Source organism: Saccostrea cucullata, unplaced genomic scaffold, assembly GCF_032062105.1.
Source record: "Saccostrea cucullata isolate Sc308-1 unplaced genomic scaffold, CSIRO_AGI_Scuc_v1 ctg1316, whole genome shotgun sequence".
NCBI classification, from domain to species: Eukaryota; Metazoa; Mollusca; class Bivalvia; order Ostreida; family Ostreidae; genus Saccostrea; species Saccostrea cuccullata.
This window is the reverse complement of record NW_026928263.1, coordinates 145,264-172,603: the sequence shown is the minus strand read 5'-3', so window position 1 is coordinate 172,603 and position 27,340 is coordinate 145,264. Positions and strand designations below refer to the sequence as shown.

Sequence of the window (27,340 nt, the reverse complement as noted above, 5' to 3'; positions counted from 1 at the left end):
AGTATAAATTCATATTAATTATGACTTGAAAAAAAAAAGAGAGAAATACTTTATACGATATCAAAATTTAACATTTTTATGAAACTTGTAATTCGTGTATATCATTGAAAATGATCCTTCGTTTCAGACTCCTTCACCTTTTCTTCAATTTTAGGGATTGGCTAAGAAGTAAATTAAAACATTTATCAAATAAAAGTTTAATAAATGAAGCGTTCTTGTTGATAAATAAACACTGAATTCAAATCTAAATGTACACGTCTACTGTGCATTCAAATCTAAATGTACATGTCTATTGTACTTGCACTTTACATCTTGAAATTTAGAGTCATTAAGCCACTGTAATAGACCAATGAAAATTCCAATGTGCTTGACAATCAAAGCATTTTCCTCCTTTTCCATGCAGCTATAGTATTTGGTTTAATAATAAGGTAATACAGTTTTATTTTGGATTTCAACATTTTATTGAATTGTTTTTGTATTTAAATGTATACAACGTCGTTTTACACAGCATACCCATCCTAAGTCAAGAAAATATTCATACATATTAGATGAATCTCAACACACATTTCTGAAAATGTGGAATGTGTTTCAAATTGCGCGCCATGCTGACATCATAAGTCACATGACATGCAACTCACATTCGACTAAGTTATATTTTTTCTACATAATGATTTGGATTTCATGTAGATCCGTTAAACGCTGCATCGGAGCAAAATCAAGATCAGGAAGATACAAAATAAACTTTTTCATTAATTACAAAACATTTACAGACGTCATATGAAACTCTCAAAGATGCTAAATTTAATAGCAACTCAAGCAACCTCTTACATCGGATGATAATATCTATCATATTTTTAAAAAATATTTACAACTCTTGTTTTTCCTATTCTAGCACTCGGGATTTAAATAACTCATTCAGAAGGATTTTTGCGTTTTGCAAAAAATCACTCTCATTTTTGATTATTTGTACTCACACAATATTTTTTTCTTTGTACACTTAGGACTAGAAACGCAACATTTCTATGTCATGGATAAAAGACAGAGTAATTAAAATACTTCATAAACAGAAGAGCAAATAAATTAAGTATTTACAACTGTACTTTCATGCTTTTATCTTCAATGAAAACAGAAGATGTTGAAGTCAAATAAAATATTATAAATCATATTGAGCAAACAACAAGAAAAAGTATGCTGCGTTTCATGAAAATCAAAAATGAGATTCCAAGTCATATTTCATGGATGGACATAAATTTGTTAATAAACAATCACTAAATCATAAAAAGCACACCTTTGGCTAATTAGCATCCCCCATTTAATTAAAGTCTGGATAATTCTAATAAAATATCCGAATATATCTAGTCACAAGGGGAACACTGTCTGTTAGTAAAGCACCGACTCGGGTTACAACAACGACAGAAAAACGTCCGTTTTCTCACCATCATTGACAATAGGGTGTTTCGTTTTAAATAAAAAAACAAGTCCACAAGCACACATATATAAATGTCAGCTCGGAGGAGTGCGTTCTACGAGTCGGACCCCTGCATTCTGAATTGACCCGCAGGTGGATAGATTTACCCATAACAGTTCCTCCAAGTCACCGCTTTTCTGTCATGTTGCTTCTTGGCTTTCGGTTTTATTTCACACCGATAGTTATCGATGAATAGACTTGTGAAATTTGAATCTTCAAATGTCCCATTTTAGCGTCGCGACTGCCCGTGACTTATAAATATATCCCTATTAGGAATATGGTTTTTTCGTGACAAACGAGTTTCTTTCTTCAAATGGGACGTTCACACGCATCAATTTCACCTTTGCTGTCTTGTTTCTTTATTGTAAATCGCTAATCGCGCATGCGTAGGACTGGTTTACTTGTCTGGAAAATGTCGTTATGAATCGTCCATACAACTCCAGGAAGCTTTGGATACTCTTCGTGCCGAATCATTGAACTTGTTAGTCTATAAATAGCACACAAAACGCCACATACAGTATATGTAACCAGCAAAAATCTTAGCACGTCTTGCTCAGCCCTTTCCAGTGCACGTGTCATTTCATTAATTCTCATCTCGTCAATTTTCATCGTTCTGTAACAAACATTAAGTTGACTACGGAATAAAAATATTCAAGACAGATGGTAGAAAAAATGACTATGCCATGGCTCCGATCATATTTGAACCGGCAGAAAGGTTAAGTCCGGAAGGGAATCCACCTGCAGTTGTTGTCGAGAGATTTAGACCGGAAGCAAGTCCCGAATTGTAGTTACTGGATATACCGGAAAATGACGATGACATGGATGATGGGAAGTTATTGTATGCGCTGGAGAATCCCGAGTGGCCAAGGCCCGAGGAACCCTGCATGTGCGAAGATCCATGGGCAAAGTAACCTCCGCCAATAGAAGATCCGCCTCCCATGTAGGTCGGCATTGGTGCGTGCATGGCGTTAAGATTTGTTGGAAAGCCTCCGAAGGTTTTGTCCAAGCTTGGCTTCAGTAAATCGGACATTATCATTCCTTTCTTGTTCTTCTTGCTTTTAGTTGACATTTTTCTATTTCGGGTTTGAATTCCGTCTTTTTTCATTGTAAGCGGGCGATTGACCTAAAAATAAAATATAGGAAAACATTATTACGTGTGGGCTTTTGACAAAAGTCGAAAATTGCAACAAACAATTAACGTTATGTGGCATGGTTTGTGTTCTGTGCCAGAGCCAATTGTTAGTCAGTCTGTTTCTGTGAATTATAGGCCTGACATTTTGACAGTTTCTTTTACAAGCTTCGGTACGAGACACGGCGTACACTCCCGAGCAATCAACAGAAAAAGGCAAGGAAAACAATTCCAAAAACATAACACTGATTCTACAACAACTAAATTTAAACCACACTAATTGTTTTCCATAGAAATGTCATCTGAATGAATAATTACGTGTAAATGATATCTAATCGAACTGAACTAATTCACACTATATTGACAACTCTTGGCCACGGATCAATTTCATTTTTGCAAAATGTGGAAGTAAAAATTTTCATGAATGGTTGCTTCTCCGTAAACCTGTTATTCAATTTTCCCATAACCCCATCCCCATCGTTTTACAGTCTACATAACTATCTAGGAGAGGTAGTAATTGCAGAGGACAAAATCCTCATTAGAATTTTGTGACATCCTGAGGTGCCACAATTTCTCGTCTGCAAACCCATGTGACGACTAGAAGACCATGCTTCTGCAACTTTTGGATACGTATCCCATTGACAAGGTGTAATAGCCTCTGTCAGCCGCATTTGTCGCAAGGCCTTCAGCCATTGTCCATAGTTATTAGCCCTACCAAGTCACTAATCGCCGTGTAAACCCAGGTGCACTCACGCGGAAGGATATTTCAATAGGAGTTACGCGGTCTGGTGTTTCGGAGCTTGTTCCGAGGTTGTTCGGGGTTGCTCGTGAGAGCACGTCTATGCTGAGAGAGTTCCCTCTCGATAATTAGCTTTGTCGCTCATCACCTAATTTTAGTGGTCACAAAAACGTGTGGCCTCTCTTGAAAATAAGCTAATGCTGTTGGCAGTCGCCATTGTTGGGAGACTGGACCCCGTGGTGGGATAATACTACTTGTAACAAATGTGTTTATGTCAAAGTGAACAACCACACTGGTACAAAAGAACATCAGCGTATCTTTAGAATAAGCATCTGGTATTCGTGTACGTAATAAAATGAATAATCCCTTATAAAATCTCTAGATATAATAAATATCAAGGTTCCTTTGAATATTTTTTTTTAATTTTCAGCATTTCACCAAGTATATCGGGACATTTATATATAACTCTCAATGGAAACCAACAGCAACAAAGATAGACTATCGTTAGCGGGATTTATTTTGATGGGGATGAACGACAGCTAAGCAGTTGATGAAGATGAGCCGTTTAATTACGATTAAGTGATACATCGCTTAGCAGTCAATCAAGCCCTGAAGATATCACAGAGAGTAAAAATGTCGTAGATCCAAAGAAATGTATTGGTTTCGTGGGATTAGGCAGGCACCTCTGGGAGGCGGAAACTATATGTATAATTGAAATTGAAAACATCAAATGGACCTTAAATTGTTTGAGCAAAATGATCTAGTCTAAGAATTTTATAATACTTATCTGTAGGCTAAAACAATATTATTAAATGAGATTGCCGATTTTGGAGAGGTTTTCAATCATGGAAAATGACTTAATCTGTAGTGACAAGCAATGAACAAATTTCTCAATTGGTGTTTCAGGGCAAAAGAAGACAAAGCCATTGATTTAATGAGCTTCCAAAGAGACAGCTCTGTATTGATGCATGTGGAGAATACCAGAAATGTTGATGAGTTGAACAAAATGATCAGAATTCCTCGTCAAAACTTAAAATTGATCTTGACAATTTGAAAACAGAGTTTGAGATTTCGATTCTCGTCTTTTGTCTTTCGACGCCACGTGAAGCGAGCAAAAGGGGGCGCTTTTTATTCAGAAGCCAACTGCCACAGAGTCAAGGCGTGTAATTCTGTGTCAAATCGTTTGTCGCCATTTGCCTTCTTTCAGTCTACATAATTTTCTACTCTAATCCCAGAACCTTGGCCGGTGGGCCGTTTTTATCTCGGATCCATCTAACTTTTAAATTTCTTTAACCGTATAAAGCCGTGATTTGTTGTGTGTTGTGTTTTCAATAAGAGATAAGAGTGATCTTGTTGTTGGATGTTATCAAGAAAATCGAATTGTACTTTTATGAACATTACATCACATTTCCCCATCACGACAAAACAAAATTTTTAAAAAATCATTGGTGTATGACTTTTGATTTGAAACACTGTTGTTAAAAATGGTAAGAAAAAATTAAAACGGTCTTTAACAGGTGCACAGTGATAGAACAATCAATAAGTCAGTCAAAAGAAAACCCTTTAGATATGCCTTCATTTTATGGCTCGGTGAATTAATAGAAAAGTATTTTTTTTTAATTTTCTAATGTACGGCAATTGGTACTGATCATAAATAATAACAATTTTATGCACTGATACAGAGGGAAAACTTAGAAGATATGATTCTAAATGCAAAAATATTAATAATGCATTTATTTAAAAAAAGCATAGTAGAAATATAAAGATTTAAAGGTACCACATAACTGTGGAAATTTCGTGATGTCGTGTTGTGGTTTTTTATGCATCTAATCAAAGGGCGTTATTACCGCTCTCGACAAGAAAAGAAGAGAGTTTCCGAGTGACAAGCACTCTTCGGTGTGCAGAGTTACAAAAGTGACAAAGATGATTAGGAACTTGAGAAGTTGGTAGGAGTTGGGGGAAGAGTAATTTAATCAGGCGTGAAAAGATGGTTGATGTCTCCAGCGAGTCTACCCCGCTGTCCTACCGACTCCCGTGTTAGTCTTTTGATCTATTTTTGTCTTTTAAAGGTATATATTTATATGAATAGCGGGTATGATAGGCTTGCAAACTTTCCCTACCGCGCTAGGTGGTGATTTCGGTAGTATACGATGCTTTTACATGGGTCATACCTTGTAATTAAATATTTTCATCCACAAGACTTCAGTTTGAATCATAATTCTAATGAATAAAATGACTACTACTACCCCCAGTCCTAAGTCGTTAAAAATAAAAAAAAAACAAGGATGAAAGATATACCCATAGACTAAAGGGCCATTAGGTTTTGTGTAATTTAATAAATCAGTTCGGAAACTTTCTTGTTTTGTGCCAAAAACAAATAACCAATATTAGATTTCACCTGCGACCCCGAAATGCATTCCAAATGATCGGTTTAAATGCCCACCCAATTACAAGTAAACCATACTGCAACAAAAACATTTTTGTGCATATGTAGTGATCACTGATAATACCGGGAAACAATAAGAAACAAAACCGGAAACAGACAGAAAGAGAAACTACAGCTGATGGCCAAGTCACACTTCCTTTGGTCAGAGAGGGACACTTGAAGTTAAGAAGTAGCCTTGTGGGTTTAATAAGAGCGGGAAAGGGGAGCACTTTAATATTGTCTCGCTGATGTCAATATACCGTGGTAACAAAATCAGGTTTTTCTGAAGAACAACCCATAGGAACAGATTTACAAGGAATAAACTCCAATAAGTTATCGATTTGTTTAATTATTTAGGGTACATCATCACCGGGTCGTAGCAAGAGAAACCAAAGAATTTAGTTGGTTGGGTAATGGAGTTAAAAAATCGAGAGCAAAAAGCAAATTAGAGAATTCAAGACATTATTTGCCAAGTCATCGGAAACTGTACTGAAACAACTGAGGGAGAAAGAACCATGAATATATACAACCGACTGATTGTTTGAGAGGAGATTTGTATAGAATTGGAGGTTAATTTGATGGCCTGAGTATTTTCTGTAAATCTGTTCTCCGTGATTTGTGAAAGTTAATCGATATCGTTTTTACCTGCGCAGGATGCAGCATCCAGAATACCGCTTTAATAAACTGCAGTTTGTGGAATCAATTATAGGATATAGTTACGTTTTTGTTGCTCAGAATTATCACAGTAAAATTTTGATTTACAAGTTTTGGAGGTTAGAATAAATCTTTGTTTTGCTTGGTCAGGTCTATACCATTTTGTTTTGTCCCACCGTCCTTCAATGGAACATTTTGAAGGTCAAAAAGTAACCACAACGTTCGATTTGAACAAAGCTAAAGTTTCCTATACCAGATACAAGGCGGTGCTGAAATAATCCATGTACAGGTCTATCTGTAATTGATGTTTCATAAAAACCAATGTCATTATAATTATGAAACACTTAACTATCTGCATTTCAGCTAAGTCTACCCATCAGAGCTAGGCACTTAGTGTACGAAGGAAAGCTAGATTCATTTAGATTTCGTTATTAGTTGACAAGGAAATTGGTGATAGATCCCCAAGGCGAGCAGAAAAGACTTTTTGTTCATATTTTAAAGTTTGACCCACATGAAGGAATTTATAAAGTTTCTCCGCGTAAAATAAACGACTCCCCCTCCATTTCACCAATTTAATCGAACTAACTGACGACAAATGGAATTATCGTCTGACGAGAGAGCCCGGTACTAGGTACCACGAGGACAGAAGAAACTTTTCTACACGCCTCGCTGATTTCCATTTGTATTTACTTTCATCTTAATGATATTGAAAAAATACTACCTCTAAATAGTGCATTAGGGGCCAAAAAATGAGGATATCGTGAAATTAATTCAATATAAATTTATTGTCGGTTTCCTTTGCTTTCACGTCAAAAATCGATGAAAAGAATTTTTATTACCCTCACGAGGTTGAGTTTAATTTCATTAATTTGTTTAAAAATTGATATATTCCATATGCTGACAAGAATGCCATGTACAGATTAGACTTTGATAATGTTTTGAATATATCCCGAGGGTGTCCGGATTTGTTAAACACATGTTCAACAGGTTCGGGTATGTTTCATGTCAAAAATGTATTAAAACATCAAATACGTGTCTGTCTATTCAACTCTCTACCCCGGGTCCCGAAAATTTACGACACCCATTTACGACTACAGTAAATGAAACTAGATTTTGTTTACATCAGGTTTCGAGATATACATCGTATCCCAAAGGCAGAAGAGCCTTACGGCAACACACATGAAAAAATTCCTATTGTCTTTTTAAAAGTTCGTAAATTCTTGTATACCATTTAAACAAATGTTTTCGCAAGTCCTTTGTTTTTGGAATGTATTTTTTCGCCTTGAAATGCATTCTTTAAATTACATAGTTAAAAGTATTTTCTTTGAAGTTTGCTCCACACCCGATTTAACCAACCACAAAATGGAAGTGTAAGCCGTTCTCAAAATTATAATACTAATAAATAATTATTAATATCAATGTGTTTCCAAAATCAACCTTTATGAAAAAAATATAGACTTACATTATGGAGTTTATAGTAGAGGCCACAAGCGTTACAGACAGGGTCTCCATTTCCGTTTCGTCGCCACAGAGTTGTGGTGTTTGTGCCGCAGTTTGCGCAGCTTGTGCCCGCTCTTCTGGCAGCAGACTGAAAGAAGATAAAAAAAAGTTATGATAAAATTAATCCGGGTACAAATCCGTTATTTTTCAAATTTTACTATAAAAATATTTTGAAAAAAGAAAGATGGTGATGAAAATTCAACAACTGGCCGTGAAACTTTTGATAGAAGCAAAGGAGAACATCAGAAAAGAGTTAAGTAGTGAGGAGAAAATAATCTCTTGCGCCTACGAGTTTTGGAAGATCTTATCATGCTTTCACTCGTATCAGTTTGCTTTTACAGAAAATTCAGCGTGGTGATTATCTATCAACAGTTTATTATAACTGATTAACAATAAAAACAATTTATCTTCCCTTGTTTACATACAAGGATGATTCACGAAAATCGACGGCATCGATTTATTCACAGAATACAACGAGATGGAAGGACTTGAATTACTGACTGACAGCAAAAACATTGAGACGCAATGGAGAACCAAAATATAAAAACACAGCCCTCCGAGCGGGGACTTGATAGGAAAATTGTCTCAAATTGATAATATTTTATTCTTATTTATTCCACCTCCTGGGTGCTTTCCACCGCATCGCACAAAAAGATACTATTGTGTTCATTTTCGAGCGAAATTCAATGTGTTGTAATTAGGTTGTAGTTCAGATGTAGAATTTTTGGTGCCTGATTGGGTTCTAAATGCTAGCGTGCAGAAACTTGATCCGGTGCTTAGTGGGGTAGGGCCAGCAGTAAAGAGGCTAAGGTGACAAGCATGCCTTTGTTTCAAATAGGAAGGTTTTCGTAAGCTTCTATAGAGGAAACACTATTCATTTCATTCGAATGACAAATTCCCACCGAAAGGTAGAATGCAAAATGTAGGGCGTTTGACCTTTGCATGGCCTTGCATGTACAAGTTTCCTCTTTTTGAAAAAGGGATTTACCTCAAATTTCTATCAATTTTTATGAATATGGGTATAAATTAAGTAATTCAGAATTAGACACCTCCTCCATAAAATATTTCAGAGCACTTACCGTATAATTGATTATATAAATTACATTAAAGTATTTGTCATTATGATAGGGTTATTGCAATACTGAGAACACTTGTTCTAGCATGGCTTTGCATATTATTTACTGCTTCAATAATTGAACTTGAAAATGTAGGCTCCTGTTTCGCACATAACAGGATCATTTTCCTTTGACATATGGTATTTATACCGTAAGCCTAGGGTATAGAAAACTGTGTTTAGAAAACAACCAAGACTAGAATTTTATATTTTTTAAAGCTTTGTAAAATTGTTAAATTAAATGTATTTTACCACACAAGGCGGTGTTCAACGACTTATTATTATGGTACATGTATGAATTATTTACCTTCAACTTATTAAGTATATCTGATTTTTTTCTTATGACGATAAAATTATAAAAACGTCGACAGGTTTCCTATCTGGCTTAAAACCTTTTCAACAATATACCATGGTAGATCCACGGGGAAGATTCTCAAGGGCGATAATTAGATATCTTTTGTTTCTGTCTTTAATTTGTAACTTTACAAAACCTCCAAAGAGGCCGTCGCTTGTTTAATTACAGTTAGACGGATGGCTACTTGTTTTGTTTTTAACTTCTATTAAGGAGCAATATCCGAAAAATGATATCAATTTTATCTAAATTCATCATTTAGCCGATCACATTCATTAAACAACGATAGCATGAGAGGGGCCACGAATACCTTTTTTTGCAGAAATCTGATTAGCAATATTCGATGACACAATCTAATGATCCGCGCCGATTTCCTGATAATGTGACGTCACGGCACGTGAAAAGTATTGTTTCAAAATGTGTATGTTTTTCTGCAACTAAATGATACCCGGCGAATCATAAAACCCGCTATCTAATGTTTTTCATCGAAATCGGAATTTAAACAGAGATAAAGAGATAATTCAACAGTACACGAAAATACGGAATTTATCTGATTGGGTCTTTTGTTCTTAAGTAAATCAGAGCAATAACGAAGAAGCTATTGAAATCTTTATCGGGCCATCAAACACCTTTGTCAGAATTAAATACAATTATAAATGTGTATAAAATAGCAGCATTGCCTCTCTTCTATCAAGTGGCATCCACTAAAATAGGGCTAGGATTCCCAGCCATTGTTCTTACGGGGGCCCTGTGTGTAATTAGTCAGCCCAAACCAATAAGGCCCTCACAGACGGCTACTGGAACTATACAAAACAATACTATTCAATTGAACTCTTTCGTGACATTTGGACATTTTGAAATTTTTCAAAATCATTCTTCTTTGTTTTAAATGGGACTTTGTCTCTTTTAACGATCTACGCAGTCTAAACCAAACGTAAATTTTATTGATGATTGTTGTAGATATTTTCAACATACTGTAGAAATTTCCCACAGAATCGCCCCTACCATCTCCTATCGCCCTGTGAATTTCGTTAATCGTTTAGCGATATCTCCCTAACGCGTTCTTAACTGTCAACGGCATTTTTTTATCTTGTAAAACTTCTTTTAATATGTACTTCTGTGTACCAAAAATTCCAAAAAATAAATTTTGGATTTTTTTTTTATTAAGTTAGCTGTGCATACACTCCTAATATTTTAATTTATAGCTTAACTGCTATAGAAAAAAGATAATTATTTGTTTTCGATATTCCCCATATAAATTTTTTCGGATTTTATATTGTATACGGATGCATTGAAAATTCTTTTTTGCACTCTCTACAATGATGCTTTTTATGGTTATTTTTCATTTAATATTTATAACATTCAACTAAAAATTTCAGGAGGTAAAATTGCCTAAAGTTTTGACACACTGAATAGTTTTGCACAACGAATATTACTAACAGTGTTTTTTCTAATCGTTCCAAATTTTTTCACAAATATAAAAGATTTCATATTTCCTATCTTCAACCTCACTCTTGCATGTACAAAATTTTAATTAAATGCAATAAAAAATTCAATCTTTATTACAAGATTTTGTACTATTAAGATCCGAATATGAATGATCCTGAGTAATATATATTTTGACAAGTCGGCAGGTGCGTGTTTTGACGGTGGTATTTTTCCCTCAATATTTATTTAATCGTTCTCGTTTTTGCATCAGGCTGCATTTAATGTTAAGTTCTATATCGTAGGAGATGCAATGCATCTGTGTAAAAAGTGTTAATGTTATTTATGATAAATCATGTTGCCACGTAAGATTAATTTTTCTGACATTGTAGGGTGCTATCACCCCCTAAAACGTTGTAGTCGTTCTCTTAGAAATAACATTTTTCAGGAGTATTATTTCTACACGGCAGATGATGAAATATGTGTGCCATCGTTAAGAAAACACTGCATTCGTTCTTTTTTGACAACCTGCTAAAATCTATATTCAAACACCGAGTGTGCCCCGCTGTTCCGAAAATTGTTTCAAAATGTTCAGAACGGTATGTGTGTTGAAAAACTTATCTTTGGATACTTTTAATTATTTTTAAGCTGAAATTCTTTTCTATGCTTAATAAGAAATAAAAGATAAATTTATATGTATGCTATATACGATTTTTCCTTCGTAAAAAATAATTTGATATATTTTTGTAAATTAATTTAAAATTTAGAAAACATAAAATTTTACAACAGTTAACCAAGCGTGATGAAAAGAAACCTGGCTTTTTACGATATGTTAAAAAACACCATTAATAAACTTTTTCTTATTGAAATTTTTCTGTAAATATATGGCTTCAGCTTTTCCCTGGTACAATACGGTATGGTGATATCCATACCCTCGTATGAAGCTTGTCACAAAGTCGGGTATAAATCACTCCGCTCGACAGCTTTTAAATGCCTTTTTATTTGACAAATTCTTGCTCCTCGACAAAATTACAGTCAATTAATATTATTAAAAATTCTCAACCATGACAGTTGCTCTATTTTAAAATGGGTTTTGATTTTTTACGATCAGTTTTGGAAATGAATCATTTCAATATTTTTTTTTTCTTTTTAAAAACAGAGGAACATTTAAATGGTAAAATATGTTTTTTTGGGTATCTTTAATTTGCCATGTTCTTTCCGTTATAAATGGGAGTCTTTAGTGAAGTAAATCCACGGGAGCGATTCTGATTATAAAAAAGAAAAGGAAGGAAAAGCAACATGGTCTGAAAGGTTCGTTTGTCTGGAACTATCAATACAGATTATCGCGTCAGGCGGTTCCTAATGCTTCTACCAAAGTGATATATACATTCTGCTATGAATATAAGGGATTTCCACTATCATTTCTATCAGAGATCAGCTTCGATAAGCCAGCTCTTCGTAGAAGCGATTAAAAGGTTATATCAAAAGCGTGTACAGATTCTCCACATCGATAATCCGCGATGCGCATCCGATAAGCATAAATTATTCTAGAAAGAGAGTTTACTGGATTGCGTATTGTTAGTTTAAAAGTACAGAATTTATGCAATTTCTTGCATGATTATCTGGATGAAGAGAGTAAAGAAAAACTTACCAGTCGCCGCTTTGGTTTGATCAGGGGTCTGTTTTGTCCGTTCATCTTGTGGTACAGTCCACAGGCATTGCACAAATAATGACCGGTCCCGTCCCTCCGCCATAGGGGGGTGGACGTGGCCCCACAATTCACGCATTCTCTGCCCTCTACAAAACAAAAATAAATTGTAGTTAAACAGGAAAACTCCACTCTCAAATAGCGTAACACAAACGACAATTTCAATTAAATATTTTTCATATGCTCAGTAAATAATTTTCTAATTTTACAACTAATGGTCATGGGTTTGGGTCGGGTTTTATATTTTTGGTATGCCTATATATGAGATTGAAGAAAAAAACATATATATACATTAAGTGGCGAATTAATGTATTAATTTGATTTTCTATATAAGTAGCTCTAACGCTCCAATTACACTTCTAGACCAAGCATTTCAGACGGCTTCAGCGGAAGAAAGGTATGCCTCGGAGGGTTAGACAAAAATTTTCGTTAGAAAAGCAGAAACGTGTCGCCTAAGGCACTTGACTTTTAGCCTATTATTATTATTTTTGAAACAAGCTTTTTTCGTAGAGTATCATTAACAGCTTTATAATCTATATGTCGTTGTTTGCGACCCCTTATGGCATATGCTGAACACGTATACTTTATTTTTAGTTCACACATTCCGTTGAGGGTCTATATACTCCCCAGGGGGTGGAGACGATGCCCGCCCCTCCCCTGGCCATTCTGTCCTAACCCCTCGGATGATTTATAAGATTATAATTACATTTTTCGTTCCTTAATCCCAAAAAACAATGTTTCTTGTAATCCCCAAATCGTCCCTAATTATGGTATTTTTTATTTACCTATCGGAATAAATAAGATTAGCGCTAGGCCCGGTGTGCGTTGTGTAACATCCATTCTTGGGCCCCTACATATAATGGTAGTAAATCCCCGACGCGACCTCTCTTTTTAGTTGAGCTTACGAACCAGTTGGAATTTTTTCTAGTTCTACCGTTGTATAAATCGCTCTCTTGCTGCGTTAATTGATGTTTCCAAAATCTCGGGGCGGATTAGTATAATATTAAAAGTTAAAAAAAAATGTAAAAAGGCCCTTTTTTCTTGTGTATATATATTTTTTTCTTTATGAGATTTTGATTTCATAAGAAGCTAGTTTTCTAACCTTGCGTATTTTGCCTTGCACTTCCGGGGAATGTCAGGGATAACAGCTCCTCATGTCTCCCTCCCAATCCTAAAATTTTCAGATTTCCATTTTTTATTTGGTTTCTATTTTTTTTTTTTTTTTTTTTTTATTTTTTTTAACTTCTAGAATCCCCTTCACCACACCCCAAAAAACAGTGAAAATAAAAATTTTCAAACTAAAATCAAAAACCCTTAGATCCCGGTGCAAGGTCTTAAATTAAAACGTGAAATATCTACACCCAATCCACTACAAAATTTTTAATGTGAAATTGAAATTTTTTTTAAGAAGTCATTAACTGTGCTTAGTTGTTGATGTTTTATTTTCATGTTTTAAAAAATTCTTCTCGCACACGATTGTCTATATCCAATATTTATCAAAGAAATATTAACTCTAGCCTTTACAGGCAGATTTCACTATGTTTTTTGTTACGAGAAGTTTATTCAAATTTATTGAGCAAAAGAGCTCGTGTTACGCTCATACATTATGCTTTTCAATGGTCTCTTCCTTGCGGACTTCAAGCTTATTATAATAAAAATCTATCAATTATTCCTCAGATTCACGATTTCAAAAAGCGTCAAATTTCAAAAAAATAAAAGTGAACGGGTCCTCGATTTATTATTAACGATGGCTTCCTACCCATTGATTATCGAGTTCAAGCAAGAATTACAGTGCATTTTTTCCTTAAAAGGGTGTTCTTTCTCTTTCTCTCTCTCTCCTCTTTCTCTCTCTCCTCTTTCTCTCTCTCTCTCTCTCCCTCTCTGTGAAAGCTACTTTCCTAGTTGTTCCTCCTTAATTCTAGTTTTTCACGATTTGTTAATAGTTCCCCACATTTATCCAATTAGATAGGAGAGGGCTTGCATGGTGTTTAAAGGAGGAGGCAATCACAGAAACAAATAAGTTTTCACACGGTAGCTATACCAAAACACATGTAGACAGTAAATTAAGAAAACACACACAATTTGTTAAGTTGCAAAATATCTTGAGATATTTAACCCATATCTATTTCACTTAATTATATTTAATGTCGCGCTGAGAGGAGCTTAGGTTATTCAGTAAATTGAGAAATGTTTTTAATATATTTATAAAAACATATATTTAATTCAAAAGTATGAAAAAAAAGAACTAGAGTTGGATTTATGGAAAACCATCTTTCGTGTTCCTGACCACTTTTACTAAGAGGTTTTAGGGCGTATGGCCAGAAGAGAAAACCGCGAACCCCTGTTCTTTAGTGCTCTCATTTCCCGACCTGTTTCCGATATTTGCGGATATGTTAAGTAGGTCAGTCAAAATTTAAACATTTATTGAAATTTTACTTCTAAAAGGAAGCATAATTTTTTTTTCAGTTTCTTATTTTAGTATTTCAACAAGAATTCTTTGAAATATTCATTTCTTTGGTTGGGATATGGTTTGGGTTTCTATTTTCTTTGCAAAAAAATATTTTTAGCAACCAAAATTAATTTGCGCATTGAAAAGAAAGGAACTGTATGAAAAATATATTTTATTGTTTTATCAAAAGTGATTTATAAGAGAGAAAATTATCATTAAACTGCATGCTTTAGAAACACTTGACCATGCCGGAAAAGGTTAAACGATAGATGAAGAAGATAAGGGCCGAATGACGCGAGACCGACTTGACTCTTACAATCAGGTCCCAATAGAAACAAGTTGTAAAAACTTATCAACTACTGTACAAGGGCTACATCTTGATATAGCAAAAATCTTAATGCTTTTGTTTTATTGTTCGTTCTGGGACGGTAAAAATAAAACACTCAAAATGGATCCTACAGAACAAAGGGGCTGGAGCGCAGTCACGGGGAATTTTTTTCTTTTAAGTTTTTTTTGACAAATCAAGGTTATGGCCAAAACATTTTACATTTTCGGAAAATTTTTCAGATTTCGTGGAACGAAAACTTAATTGATATATTTCCTGTTTTAATGTACATCTTGCTTTTCAAGCATGGAAACAGATATGGCAACTTAGAAACAGTTAGCATCGTATTTTTCCGTTCATCTGCTTAAAATGTTTACTTTTAACAATAATATGTACATCCGGAAAACTGGCCTGACGTCACCCTAGTACTGTATGTAGTATTTCCTAAGTATCTGCATTCTAGTATAGCATATTAAACCTCTCCAAAATCTCTTTTGTCGCTATTTTATTTTATTTATTTTTTTTGTAAGTGTTAGCATTCACGGCAAATCAAAATTTCTAATTAATTAAAGAAAAATTAATTACCTGCACTTGACCTGGCCTTGGTCCTAGGTCGTGATAATGCTGATGCTTTAAATACACTTGCTGCTGCAGGATGAAAGCTGGGATACTCAGAACTATATGACGGATACGTGGGAATGGGGTGAGGTGTCGAATGAGTGCTGGGTATGAAGTGGGAGATTCCGTTCTCCAATGATTCTGAGGGTTTCGGGGGTTTGCTGTCTGGGGTGTATTCTGTTGAGGCTGTAGTCTCAGGCGTGGATCCATCTTTTGGAGGGGTGGGAGGGAAATTAAATGAACTGGAGGTAGGGGGATGCACGGAGAGGGGCGCCGTGGGACTCTGGTGCTTGCTGTTGTATGGGCTCATGCCTGCCCATCCTGAATGGGCGTGAATGGGCTTCTCTGCCGCGACAAATGGGTGAAGTGCTGTTGGGAAATATGGCCTGCAGTTGCTACCAGGAACTGAAGTAAAAACAGAAACGAGAACATTAAGAAAAATCGCTAACTGTAATTGCTATCCGAATATCAATTTTCGCTCGTTTTCCCTATTTAATGTATATGATTATTAATTACACCCAATGTATATGAACCACCACGACTTGCAGAAAATTTCCGTTGGTGTGTAATTAATTGTTCTTGTAGCGCAGTTTAGTCCTAGAGAGTCCATGCAACACAGATTCAGGGCTGGCAATGGAAAATTAAGTACAATCGATATCTATTGTGTTTAGGGTAGCCTTAAAAGCAAGTGTGTGATAATTAAAACAAAAATTAGTCTGGATTATAGATTTCTTAAGTTTTACAAATATTTTTAATAAAAAAAGAGGAACTGCGCTGAACACTGAGAGGAAAATCTGCATTTAGAAATAAGAAGAGACATGATGAATGATTTTGATATAAAAGTTTTTTGAACAGATTTCTGATGAATACGAATTCAAAATCCCACGCTCCTTTCTATGCATCTAAGATTTCAAGTTGTCGAGAGAAAAACAGAGCACTGTACAGTTCGTTGAAACTTGATTTGAGAATTTGGCGGAAAAGTACTTTTAAGCTTCGTTTGCTTGTAAAAAATTCCATGTTGTAAATTAGAACAAATTGTCTTTCGATTAAATTAACTAGCACATAATTGCTTGCAGAAGCAGTCTGGTTCGTAAGAATGTAATACGAAACCGTGGCTACATGTCTAACATTTCCACGTTTTGTAAAAGAGGGATTGGGAAAGAGGCTGGACAGGGTGCGACTAATTGACCAGTAGGGAGCCCAATGACAGGAGGGGGACATGGATTATTCCTCATCAAGAACTCCGCGGGGATCACCTGCTTATTGCATCCTCGTTTACAATCCTATAATACCGAAGTCGGTCTGGAAAATGTAAGGTTCCTGACATTGAAAACATCTGGAGCAGGCAGTAAGGACCTGTTGCTTTTGACGGTTTATTTTCAAATAAATATTGTGTTAATGTGGGAAATCGGCATTTAATAGAAATCATTTCGAGGACTTGAAGTTCACGTTTCTTAAACAAGTGAAGTAAATATTTTGTCTAGAATTACGGTTTTCTCGTTTTGATTACTTAGAGAAACAATTACTCTATTCAAGGCTACTTTTTTACAATTCGAGGCCTGTTAGACGCCAGTTCTAATATTCCTTGAAATGACTTAGCATGGGAAACTTAAAACTAGGGAGGTAATAAAATTGTTCTAGAGTGTCGAAGATGCTTGATGGTTAAAAAGTATTCAACACCCATGTCATTTCCAATTAGAACGGGTCAATAAAATTAGTAATTCAACAAGCCTGTTAGGATTTTCATTTCTGTTTTTTTAATTAGCGAACATTTTTCAGGAATATTTTTCTTCGGGTTGATAAAGCGCATACACCCCTCGCTGAAATTAATGTTGAAAATAAATGTATATTTCTTATCTCTATTTTGAAAACCTAACTCACTGATAATCAAACGAGATAACATTATCAAGATTATCTCGGGTTTTTTTTTATTTCTCACGTCGAGATGCTGAATGTTAGAATTCTTCAGTAGGGGATATTTTTCCAAGCTCTGAATTTTTGCCAAACTTCAGACAATCCTGCTATTTTCACAAATGTACATTTAATTCACAAATTTTATGCTACACATCTGTACGTTTAAGAAAATCCGAAACTGAATGGATACTTTGAAATTAAAAAAAAAAGAAAATAACAGTTATGCATTGTTGGAATTTTAAGTATACACATATATAACTATTATTTTGGCAGGACAGTAACAAGGACACATAATGCAAAGCGGTGGTTATTATAGATTTAAATTTCATATTACGACTGCCTATCTCGACTCTGTGACGCCCGACTCCTGTATTTAGAGAATACCTTACAGTAACACTTTATTTCAAAATTTGGTTGAAAAGTGAAAACCACAAAGTACATGTGAAAACGAAGATTTTACCGGAGAGAGGGGAAAAAAATTAAAATCTGTCTGTCCTCGAACGGCTTAATGTCAGACTACAAATCTAGACAGGGAGACACTGAATTTATATATAGGACACCGCTTCTGTGTTGAGGATAAGTGTTTGGCTATTTCCGATGGATGGAGTATACAGTGAAAATTAGAAAATGATGTACTTAAAGACTGACACATGGTATAGAAATCGGCGCGCTGTATCGATGACATATAATCTTCTTAATTAAGCAGAAATGAAAACACTAAAATTGGAACCGTGTGTTATTTTCATAGAGTACGGGGGAAAATTTCTTCACGGGGTGTACATTACATGTTTATATGCATATCGATAGGGGTTCGAAAATTTTAATCTTATTACCAATAAAAAATAAGCTAAATTATTCCGACTTAGTGAGTCACTAAGAGTATTTCGTATTAGTATAAGTGAAGACACAAAATCTATTTCATTAGACAAGAAAAATAAATGTTTGTGTAAAGTCGAATTTGTGCAGAGCTGCGTGGCTAATTTCTATTCACTCAGACGACGATAAACCGAGACTTATTAACGTGAAAGTTCTCCACTGTTATTTAAAACTAGAGTCCCAGCCCAATCCGCTAAAAATCTGGCAGCACAATGACCTAATATTATTGTTATATATTTGTCGTGTATCGTAAGTATTTTTAAAAGCATGACAAGTGTATTTTTTCCTATCCATGCAACATTTTCTTTGTGCTGATATTTACAGATATTCAAATAATTTTTTTTAATAATAAACAAAATTTAAAATAAAAAATCCGATATAAAAAATACCTACATAATAATACCTCGGTGAAGTTTTTAAATTTATTTAGTTAAATAAATTGAAAGTTATTAATTAAATACATACCATGACTTGATCTGTAGTTGTGCATGGCGCGGGCAGCTTGATTATAATAACCGTTCATTCCTGCATTGGATTCTAAAAAATGCGGGGGGAACATGTCCCCTACATCTTCTGAGGGTAACATCCCCACGGACTCATAAGCGTTTCTGGGGGGCTCGGCCCTGAGCCAGGCATGCTGTTGTTCAGCTTCCATTATAATAAAATAAAGTCACAAAAAGGAAACTAGTCAAGTCCTTTTTCTTGCCTGTTTTCTTTGTGTTAGTCCAAGATAGGATACTGTATTTTATAACAGATTTTTTTTCTTTTTGGCAGTTCTGTTTTTTGATTCCACAAATTCCAATATTTTTCTTCTATATTGAGAATTCCCACAATTTTCTATTTAATCTGAAAATAGACCAAAGTATAATCATTAGATACAATTAATGTAATATTCTTCGATCAAAAAGGTTAAATGATATGGATTACTAAATAATCTTTCAAAAGTTTCTGATATTATCAGATACCTTTAATAAACTTAAGTCCACAACAAAAATTAATATCAATTTTTTTTTTCTAAAATTTAAAAGAAAATAAGATGATCTTGAGTGGAATTAAGCATACATCCTTGATGTTAAATTAAGCCTTTTTGCTACTTGCTTAAACCATATCTGATTAAATATTTAGAGATAAGACTATATGAGTCCGAATGATGAAGTCCCCTTATCTCAAACAATCCGTTAACAGGATCACGTGTGTTAAGAAATTGTATCACAGAGCATCTTAATAAGCATCGAGTTAAAAATCTTCACGACGTTTTCAAGCACAGTAGTAAACAAAACTTACACTCCAAATGTTTCCCGAATGCATGCTTAAATGCAACTTCACACACAGTTATACCACACACAAAATGCTGGTATTTTCTAATCTTATGTTTTTATCCGAACAGTTAGAGAGAATACGGTGATATGCTGATAGGATTGCTCGTTTGTTTCATGTATACGAATTCACTCAGTTTATCCATTTTTTGTCGGCGCCTTATGGTTACATATTCATTGTGCTCTGGCGAGACGAAGCTTAGCGATCCAATCAGATTTGTTAGCTATTACGCCCCGCCTACTTTTGTTAAAAATATATCAATCAGTGTAGCCATCCGTAACGAAATTGCAGCGCGAATAACCGTAAGGGGAGTGGTTTAATATTCATCGACCCGCCTAAAGGAACAATTAACCAATAAGACGATTGGATTTATGCCGCAGAGCAATACCAAATGTGTGATATAATTTGGGGATAATTATGATACAAAAAAGCTGTATGTAATTTTAGTAAATTTGAAACACGCGTTTTAATCTTTTTAACACAAAATCCACCATTTTGTAGTTAAAATTTATCTGAAGATTTACAAGATATTATTGAAAAAAAAGAAGATTATTATGTGATTGTAGAAATTTACACGAAAAATATTTGAAAATAATTTAAGATTAAGAAACAATAAAAAGGTTTAAAAGAACAATGCTCCAAATTGTATCTCATGTAAATTTGGCGTTTATAAAAAATTATGAGAGGAGATTTTTCAAGCTTTAGACGTGGGAGAAAGATATGTGTTTATATCTTTGTTTACATGGTAAATAGGTGAAAATGGGAATCTGATAAATGTCTACGCACAAGACCAATTACCTCCAAAGGTACAGACGATTCCTTTATCAAGCAATTCCTCAGAATGATCTGCGATTCGAGCCGTTTTCTTATAACTGTGATGATACAATCGGCCAACCTCATCATTGCGAAAATGCTGATGCCTTCCGATTAACCTGTGGGGATTGATCTATCGTGATATTGCTAGGTTTTTCGTCGATATCTATTAGAAGGGTATTAACGACAAGTAGATATAGTGAGATATTTAAGAAATATCAACTCATAATCAGGAATTGTTAGTAGAAACCCGTGCCAAGGCTTATTACGGGGAAAATTGTATTTACGAATGCAAATAAATACTGGCAGCGTGCGTACATTGTCTCAGACAAACTGCTTATTTTTTTCTGGATATTTTTGAGATGTGATAAATCATTTCTAAATTATGTACATCACACACACGGGTTGTGATTGGTTTTATATAATTTCTACATTTATTCATTTCACAAAATTTTATAAATGATATATATTATTTAAGAAATGAAATAATTCTTTTTAAAATATTTATGATATGTTTTTTTTTATTTCATAGAATAAAACAAGATAGAAATAAAATAAATGTTATATTGTTTCTATCTTGTTTTACATTATGAAGTGAATAAAAAAAACGAAACACTGAAAAAATTTTTCAAGTAGAAACAAACACACTTGAAAATTTTTTAATCTATTCCAAATTGATCCTGATGATTTCAAGTGTTTGACAGAGGAGAAATTAAGTGTAGTTTTTGCGGTCTAGCAGATTTCTGCCAAATGACTCCAAAATGACATGTCATGCCTCCGTCCCGTTCTGCGGGTCTGATAGCTTCATCGTGTGGTTGGCACTGACACAACAAGTTTTTAGCCCCAGTACCTGACTCTTCATCGAAATGACGTCTGAGCTCAAGGAGTTAGTAAAGTGTTAGAAGCACATTTCATTTCTCGTAGACACCTGTTTTTAAGAGGGGGACAAGATTACCACGTGTGATAACCTTATCTGTTTGTTAATTTATTTTTTTATCCTATCTTGTTTTTTGTACCCTGCACTTTTTTTGTTTTGAAGTGTCATGATTTGATTATTCCAGCAAGAACTCATTTTCGAATGAGACTTTTTTCTTTTTTTTTTTCTCTGCACGTTACACTTTTTATATTTTGATATTGATAAGATGTGTAATGAATTGCTAAGCGAATGAATGAAAGAAAGGTCTATAAATAAATGTCACCTTAATTAATATTCACATGTATAAAATTGTAAATTCCACTTTACTGACTGGAGGAAAAAACAAAATTTATATAACATGATTTATCAATGAAATTTACGAAATTATTGGATCAATTTGGTCCAAAATAATCAATATATATAATGTGTAAAACTTAATTATATTAAGAAAAATTCGAGAATGTGTTAAAGTAAATATTATACGTTAAAGTAAAAATTTGAAACGCTAATATATTTAGTTTATATTTAATTATTCAGACACTTTTATTGAATTAAATTTTTCAATTCTTATAATGTTTCCTGCAATTCATTTAAATTTTTTCAAAAGTGTTGCCCTAAAACCAGAAAATGGATAGGTCTTCTTAATTAAAAAAGAGAGAAAAAAACAGTTTTATGACTATAAGGTAAAAAACAGAAATGGTTTTATGACTGAAAAGGCTGCAAGATTTTTCTTTGAAACAGGTCAACTTCACAAGATTTTATCTAAAGAACTCGAATCTGTGTCCAGTCTTAAGGCCCATAATAAAGACATAAGGAAGTGAGATGACTATTGTCCGCTCTCGCAGATTTCATTAAAACACGTGTAAAATGCATGTTGTACAAAACTGGTCCTGTTTTACAATTCAATCAAGATACAATCAAAATACCACACTTTGATCATGCGCAAAACAGAATGACCAATGGCTATATAATAAAGTTGTTATAAAACTACAACGTAATTTCATTTATTTTAATGGATTCATTCTGATAAAAATTAAAACATGTCCCCTACATGAATAGTGTGAAATAATCATTCATAACTATAAATGGGACATTTTCTTTGAAAAGTGCGAAAGATTTTTTGCCGAAGGTCGCGATTGGTCGAATCGACGATTTCATCATTAAGCTGTTCGGAGCGTGAATTATTTCCCTGTAAGGTTTTTCTCATTATCACACGTTCCTAAAATAAATGGTCCTCACCCCCCGTGTGAAGTGTGCCTGGGCTGCAGTAATTTCTGAGTCTATAATAATAATGACCCCTCACATCTTTTTCTTGATTATGCGATAAAACGACACGTTCCGCGCTTTAAAAGTTAATAGTCGAGGTATAAGCACGGAATTCATGCACATGTATTTCCATAGATTCCAAAGAGTAAAAAAATACATGTATATGAAAATGGCAAGAAAAATAAAATGAGATTGACAATTTTAGTGGTAATAAATATAAATAATGTCTTTTATCTGTGAAATGAAAAATTATAACATGCATGCACGTATGTATATTCAGAAATCTGTTAATTGTGAAAGCTATGGGGGCTATAGTACAGTAAATATATTTATATGGAATATGAAATATTAAAACTTTTTCGGAGGTCAATGAAATATGATAATCATAAGTTTCTTTTCACTTATCACTGAGATGTCAGTCGAGTTCTATAATTAACACATACGGGATAACCAGCGAGGACTGGTACTTAGTGAGCAAATTGCACTACAACACGTGGTTTTGGTGTCAAACTGAAGCACGAGCTTAATTTTTGCGCCATTACAAACAGCTATAGGGAAAGTCAGTAATTAAAAGGAGATGGGAAAATTTCATCGTTTAGGAAATTTGATTTTATAGAATTCATACTTTTCTGTGTATTTTCACATACTAGTATATATAAGCTATTCATCAAAATTCATAAGCTAATAAAATGTTGAAATAAAAACTCATTTAACTATACAGATATATCTTGTATTAATTTAACCAGGGGAAAAAATAGAGGTAAAAATAAACTTTTCTTTATATGATATTGATATGTACATTATTAGTTTATCTTAAGCTGTAAGTAAAGAGTTGAATTTTGATTGTTTGTTAATTACTAACAAATGAAATGACTAAAACATGGACACTTTATTGACCGAAAACAGGTTTGTTTTAGCAGGTCAGCTCCTACATTTGTAATAACTTTAAATACAATACTCTAATATATCAAATAGTTCTAATAAAACTGTTTTTAGCAAACAGCAACTTTTTTTTCAAATGTTTGGTTGATATGTCAATTTGTGGGGGAAAGTTGAATTTGCTGTTAATCCACATACCATATAATCACATTGATTTAAATTCTAGAGCAAAAATAAAAGTCTTAGTAAAGAAAAAAAATGTTTCGTGCCTACGAGGGAAATTTCTATATTTTCTAATTATTTATTTTTTGCTTAGCTTTGTGTAACTCTACTTGACGTTGACGAGTTTCAAAACTTTCTCAAAAATATCTACAAATAAACCGAAGTAGTTTAAAAATCTTGTAGTTTTTGTTTAAACATTCAATGCTTGTCAAATTGTTGTAAACCACATGAATGTTTATGTGTTAACCAATCTCTTGTAATAGGATTAATGTAATAAGCTTGATTCTGAGGCTGACATTTCGTTCCACGGTCAGAAACTCCCGCAAACGCAAATAAATATCACGTCACAAATCCAAGCATTGAAACGACCCAGATTAGTCTCTCTGCGGGCGCTTCGTAGGTGGCAGGCTGACAGGGAATGGAAATTCTCAGAATTAAAACAAAAATGGTCCACTGATTTTTTTTTTCAAATATTTTGCTACACCTCAAGTTCATATATAAATTGTACTACCCCCTCCCCTGTCTTACAGATCAAAGGGGAGACTTTTTTCTTGATTTAAAAAAAGAGGGTGAATAGCTGCTTTTTGCATGTTAGATACGGTAATTAATGCAATAAACTCACGCATGCAATCTTTACACAGCATATTTATTTTTCTGCACAAGATATCTAAATTTCCATCTCTAACCCAATTTTCCCCAAAATATATTCTCTCTTTTTTTTAATATATATTTTTTAAAATTTTAGACTAACATATCGACAAAATACTTATATGCCATGAAAATTCGAATGACATGTATTTTATGATAAGGCACGGCATCGGAACTGCTACTACATAAAATGATAAAAACAGGAAAATGACAGAAGACCCGGCCCGGCGCTTCTTTGTGTATTTCCTGTGAATTGTAGAGATAAGGTGATGAGGAAAAAGAGCCAGAAGATGAGACTCCGACAGATAATATTTCCTTGTGTCAAGTTTTTTTTTCTCTCATCAAAACCTCTGTCAAAAAATACAATAGTGGCATTTGTTGAGTAACTAAGCACTAGGGGGTCAGTCGAATTTTGAAGTCTGTTCATGTATGATCCAAGGTCTTTTGACTTGAAAAATTGCAAGATATATATATGAGGAATGTTTTATTTATTTTTTTTTACTTTTTTTATTTGCATGCAGTGCCAATTCTAAATTTATTTTTGACGTTTTTTGGTTCTGCATGCAGTACCACCTCTGTATGAATTTGCTTATGATACTACTTGATTAATGTCAATTGAGGAGGCTAGGGGGTCAACAGATAATTTTTTATTAACCACCAGATATAAATTATTTTGTTTAGATATGATATTTTGAGCTGTCAACTATCATTTGGCAAGGAAAAATTTCATAAATTTTAGTTTAAAAAGTTGATCATTTTATTTTATCTTTATATGGAGCTCTTCTTTTAAAGGAGATCAAAATAGTGTAAAAATGGCCACGACCACCCAGCCTCTTTAAATGATAATTATGATTTAATGTTGTCAGAACGATGTCTTGCTATTCAGCCAATGCATTTCAATATCTGTCCGAAATTACAAATCTCTTGGGGTACTAGTAAACAAAAAAGTATTCAATTCCGAGAAAATAAAACTCCCAGAAAGAATGTTCTTAACTGACGAACAACAGTCCCTGTTCTCAAAGGATTATTTCATTTGAATTGTTCCTTTAGTTTAATATTTTTAGTATTTCTGTTTTTAAAAAATGGAAGAGATTTTTTTTATTTTATTGTCACTGATCACATCACTGATTCTGTAATATAGGGAAGACATTCTCAAATTTTCCCATTGCGGCACTACAAGTATCTTCTATTGCAGGGAAAAAAAGAACGTATCCCACGTATTTGTTCTGCATACGAAGGAACTAAGTATAGATTATTTTCTTTGAAATTGGTAATATATAATAAGAATTTTGATTTGGTTCTCACGAGCTTGCATTCGGTACCCCTGACATTTATTCGTAAAGACAGGACCAATATAGACACAAAGATTTTATATTATTAATTTTGCTCCCCCATTTGCTAATGGTACTCAGTAAAAAATGCAAAAGTATAGAAACAACAAATATCAAGTATAGAACAATCGAAATTATTAAAAAAAAACGAGAACCAAGAAAAAAACCCTCAAATATACAAGATCTAAAATAATCAGTTAAGCAAAATGATGTTGGGTATTTGATTTTTACCGCAAATAAAAAATGGCACGAAAATAAAGATACTAAAAAACCCAAACTGGCTATAATAGACATTCTTAGAGCTTAAATATAATTGAATCTCTACAAAACGTGCGGTCGAACAAAATCTGTAGTTTTTAGCAAACTTCGGACTCTTCATCGATTAATGTCCAGTCCGTCCAAATAAAAACTTGACCCTAGACTCCTTCATCACAATATTTCTTAATTTGTGACCGACAAGTCTGCTCTTACATTCGTTCTAGGCCGAGGAAAGATATCATTTACAAATAATTACAAGTTTGATTAGCAAGTTTCTTTGGCACTCTCCGCGAATTAAGTGACATACAATCCCCCGGACCCCCTGTTGTCCATATGGTGGGGGACGAAGTTAGGAGGGGGCGTCTCCGGTAAGCGGATTATGATAAATGCGTGTGGTGTGGATTCAATAATGACAGTTTTATTGCGATTTCACACCATTTTAAGACATTTTACACGGTAGCAAGGATAACGGATAATCGTAAGGTCATAGATTAAACCACTACGATGTATGTGACTTTGTACATTAGTATCTAATTAATTATTTGATAGGCAATGTGCAAAAGCATGATAATTATCAAAAGTTCATAATGAATGCATTAAGATTAAAGAAAAATGTGAAGACAGGAGCTTCATAGGCCAAAAGAAAAAAATAGTTAACTCAGATCACAATGCATCAATTTTTACAATTTAAATGAAATAATAAATTTCAGTCCATTTCATGAAAACTCTTGACTCCAAAAAGCAACAAAAGATGACCGCAGAGGTGAATATTTGCTGGCGTATTAAGATTAAAATGCAGATGAAAGAGTTATAAAAAAATATCAAAATATCAATGTATAGGAAATGCGGACTTACGCTAAATAACGGTAATACGTTTCCGGTGCTTTATAAGAAATATATTAAAACAAAATCCATTAACATCTCTATTCATCTCCGTGTATCGGGTTTTCAGTGGAAAGTAGAGACACGCACCAATATATGAGTCTCCCTTCAA

The 27,340-nt window shown here is 33.9% G+C and overlaps 1 protein-coding gene across 3 annotated transcripts; it reads right to left on the bottom strand.

Annotated features, from left to right (window-relative positions):
- Positions 1–437: 437 nt before the first annotated feature.
- On the bottom strand, positions 438–27,340 carry LOC134276976 (transcription factor GATA-3-like). Of its 3 annotated transcripts, none has more exons than XM_062759261.1 (7): positions 27,202–27,340; positions 19,162–19,542; positions 15,874–16,311; positions 13,617–13,685; positions 12,458–12,603; positions 7,878–8,003; positions 438–2,591 (listed from the first exon to the last, which is right to left on the bottom strand). In XM_062759261.1, the coding sequence occupies exons 2-7, from the start codon at positions 19,349–19,351 to the stop codon at positions 2,145–2,147; spliced, it is 1,416 nt and encodes a 471-aa protein (XP_062615245.1). In that variant the 5' UTR covers positions 19,352–19,542; positions 27,202–27,340; the 3' UTR covers positions 438–2,144. The 3 variants fall into 3 exon arrangements, with proteins under 3 accessions (XP_062615245.1, XP_062615244.1, XP_062615246.1); XM_062759260.1 differs by lacking the exon at positions 27,202–27,340 and adding an exon at positions 19,981–20,159; XM_062759262.1 differs by lacking the exons at positions 13,617–13,685; positions 27,202–27,340 and adding an exon at positions 19,981–20,156.

What these genes read in the sequence shown, in the direction of transcription:
- LOC134276976 (XM_062759261.1), bottom strand. Translation starts at nt 19,351, where the DNA reads ATGGAAGCTGAACAACAGCATGCCTGGCTCAGGGCCGAGCCCCCCAGA. An exon ending in CAACTACAGATCAAGTCATG is followed by an intron (nt 16,312 to 19,161) that starts GTATGTATTTAA and finishes TTTTTACTTCAG; the next exon opens with TTCCTGGTAGCAACTGCAGG. An exon ending in TCAAACCAAAGCGGCGACTG is followed by an intron (nt 8,004 to 12,457) that starts GTAAGTTTTTCT and finishes ATCTTCTTTCAG; the next exon opens with TCTGCTGCCAGAAGAGCGGG.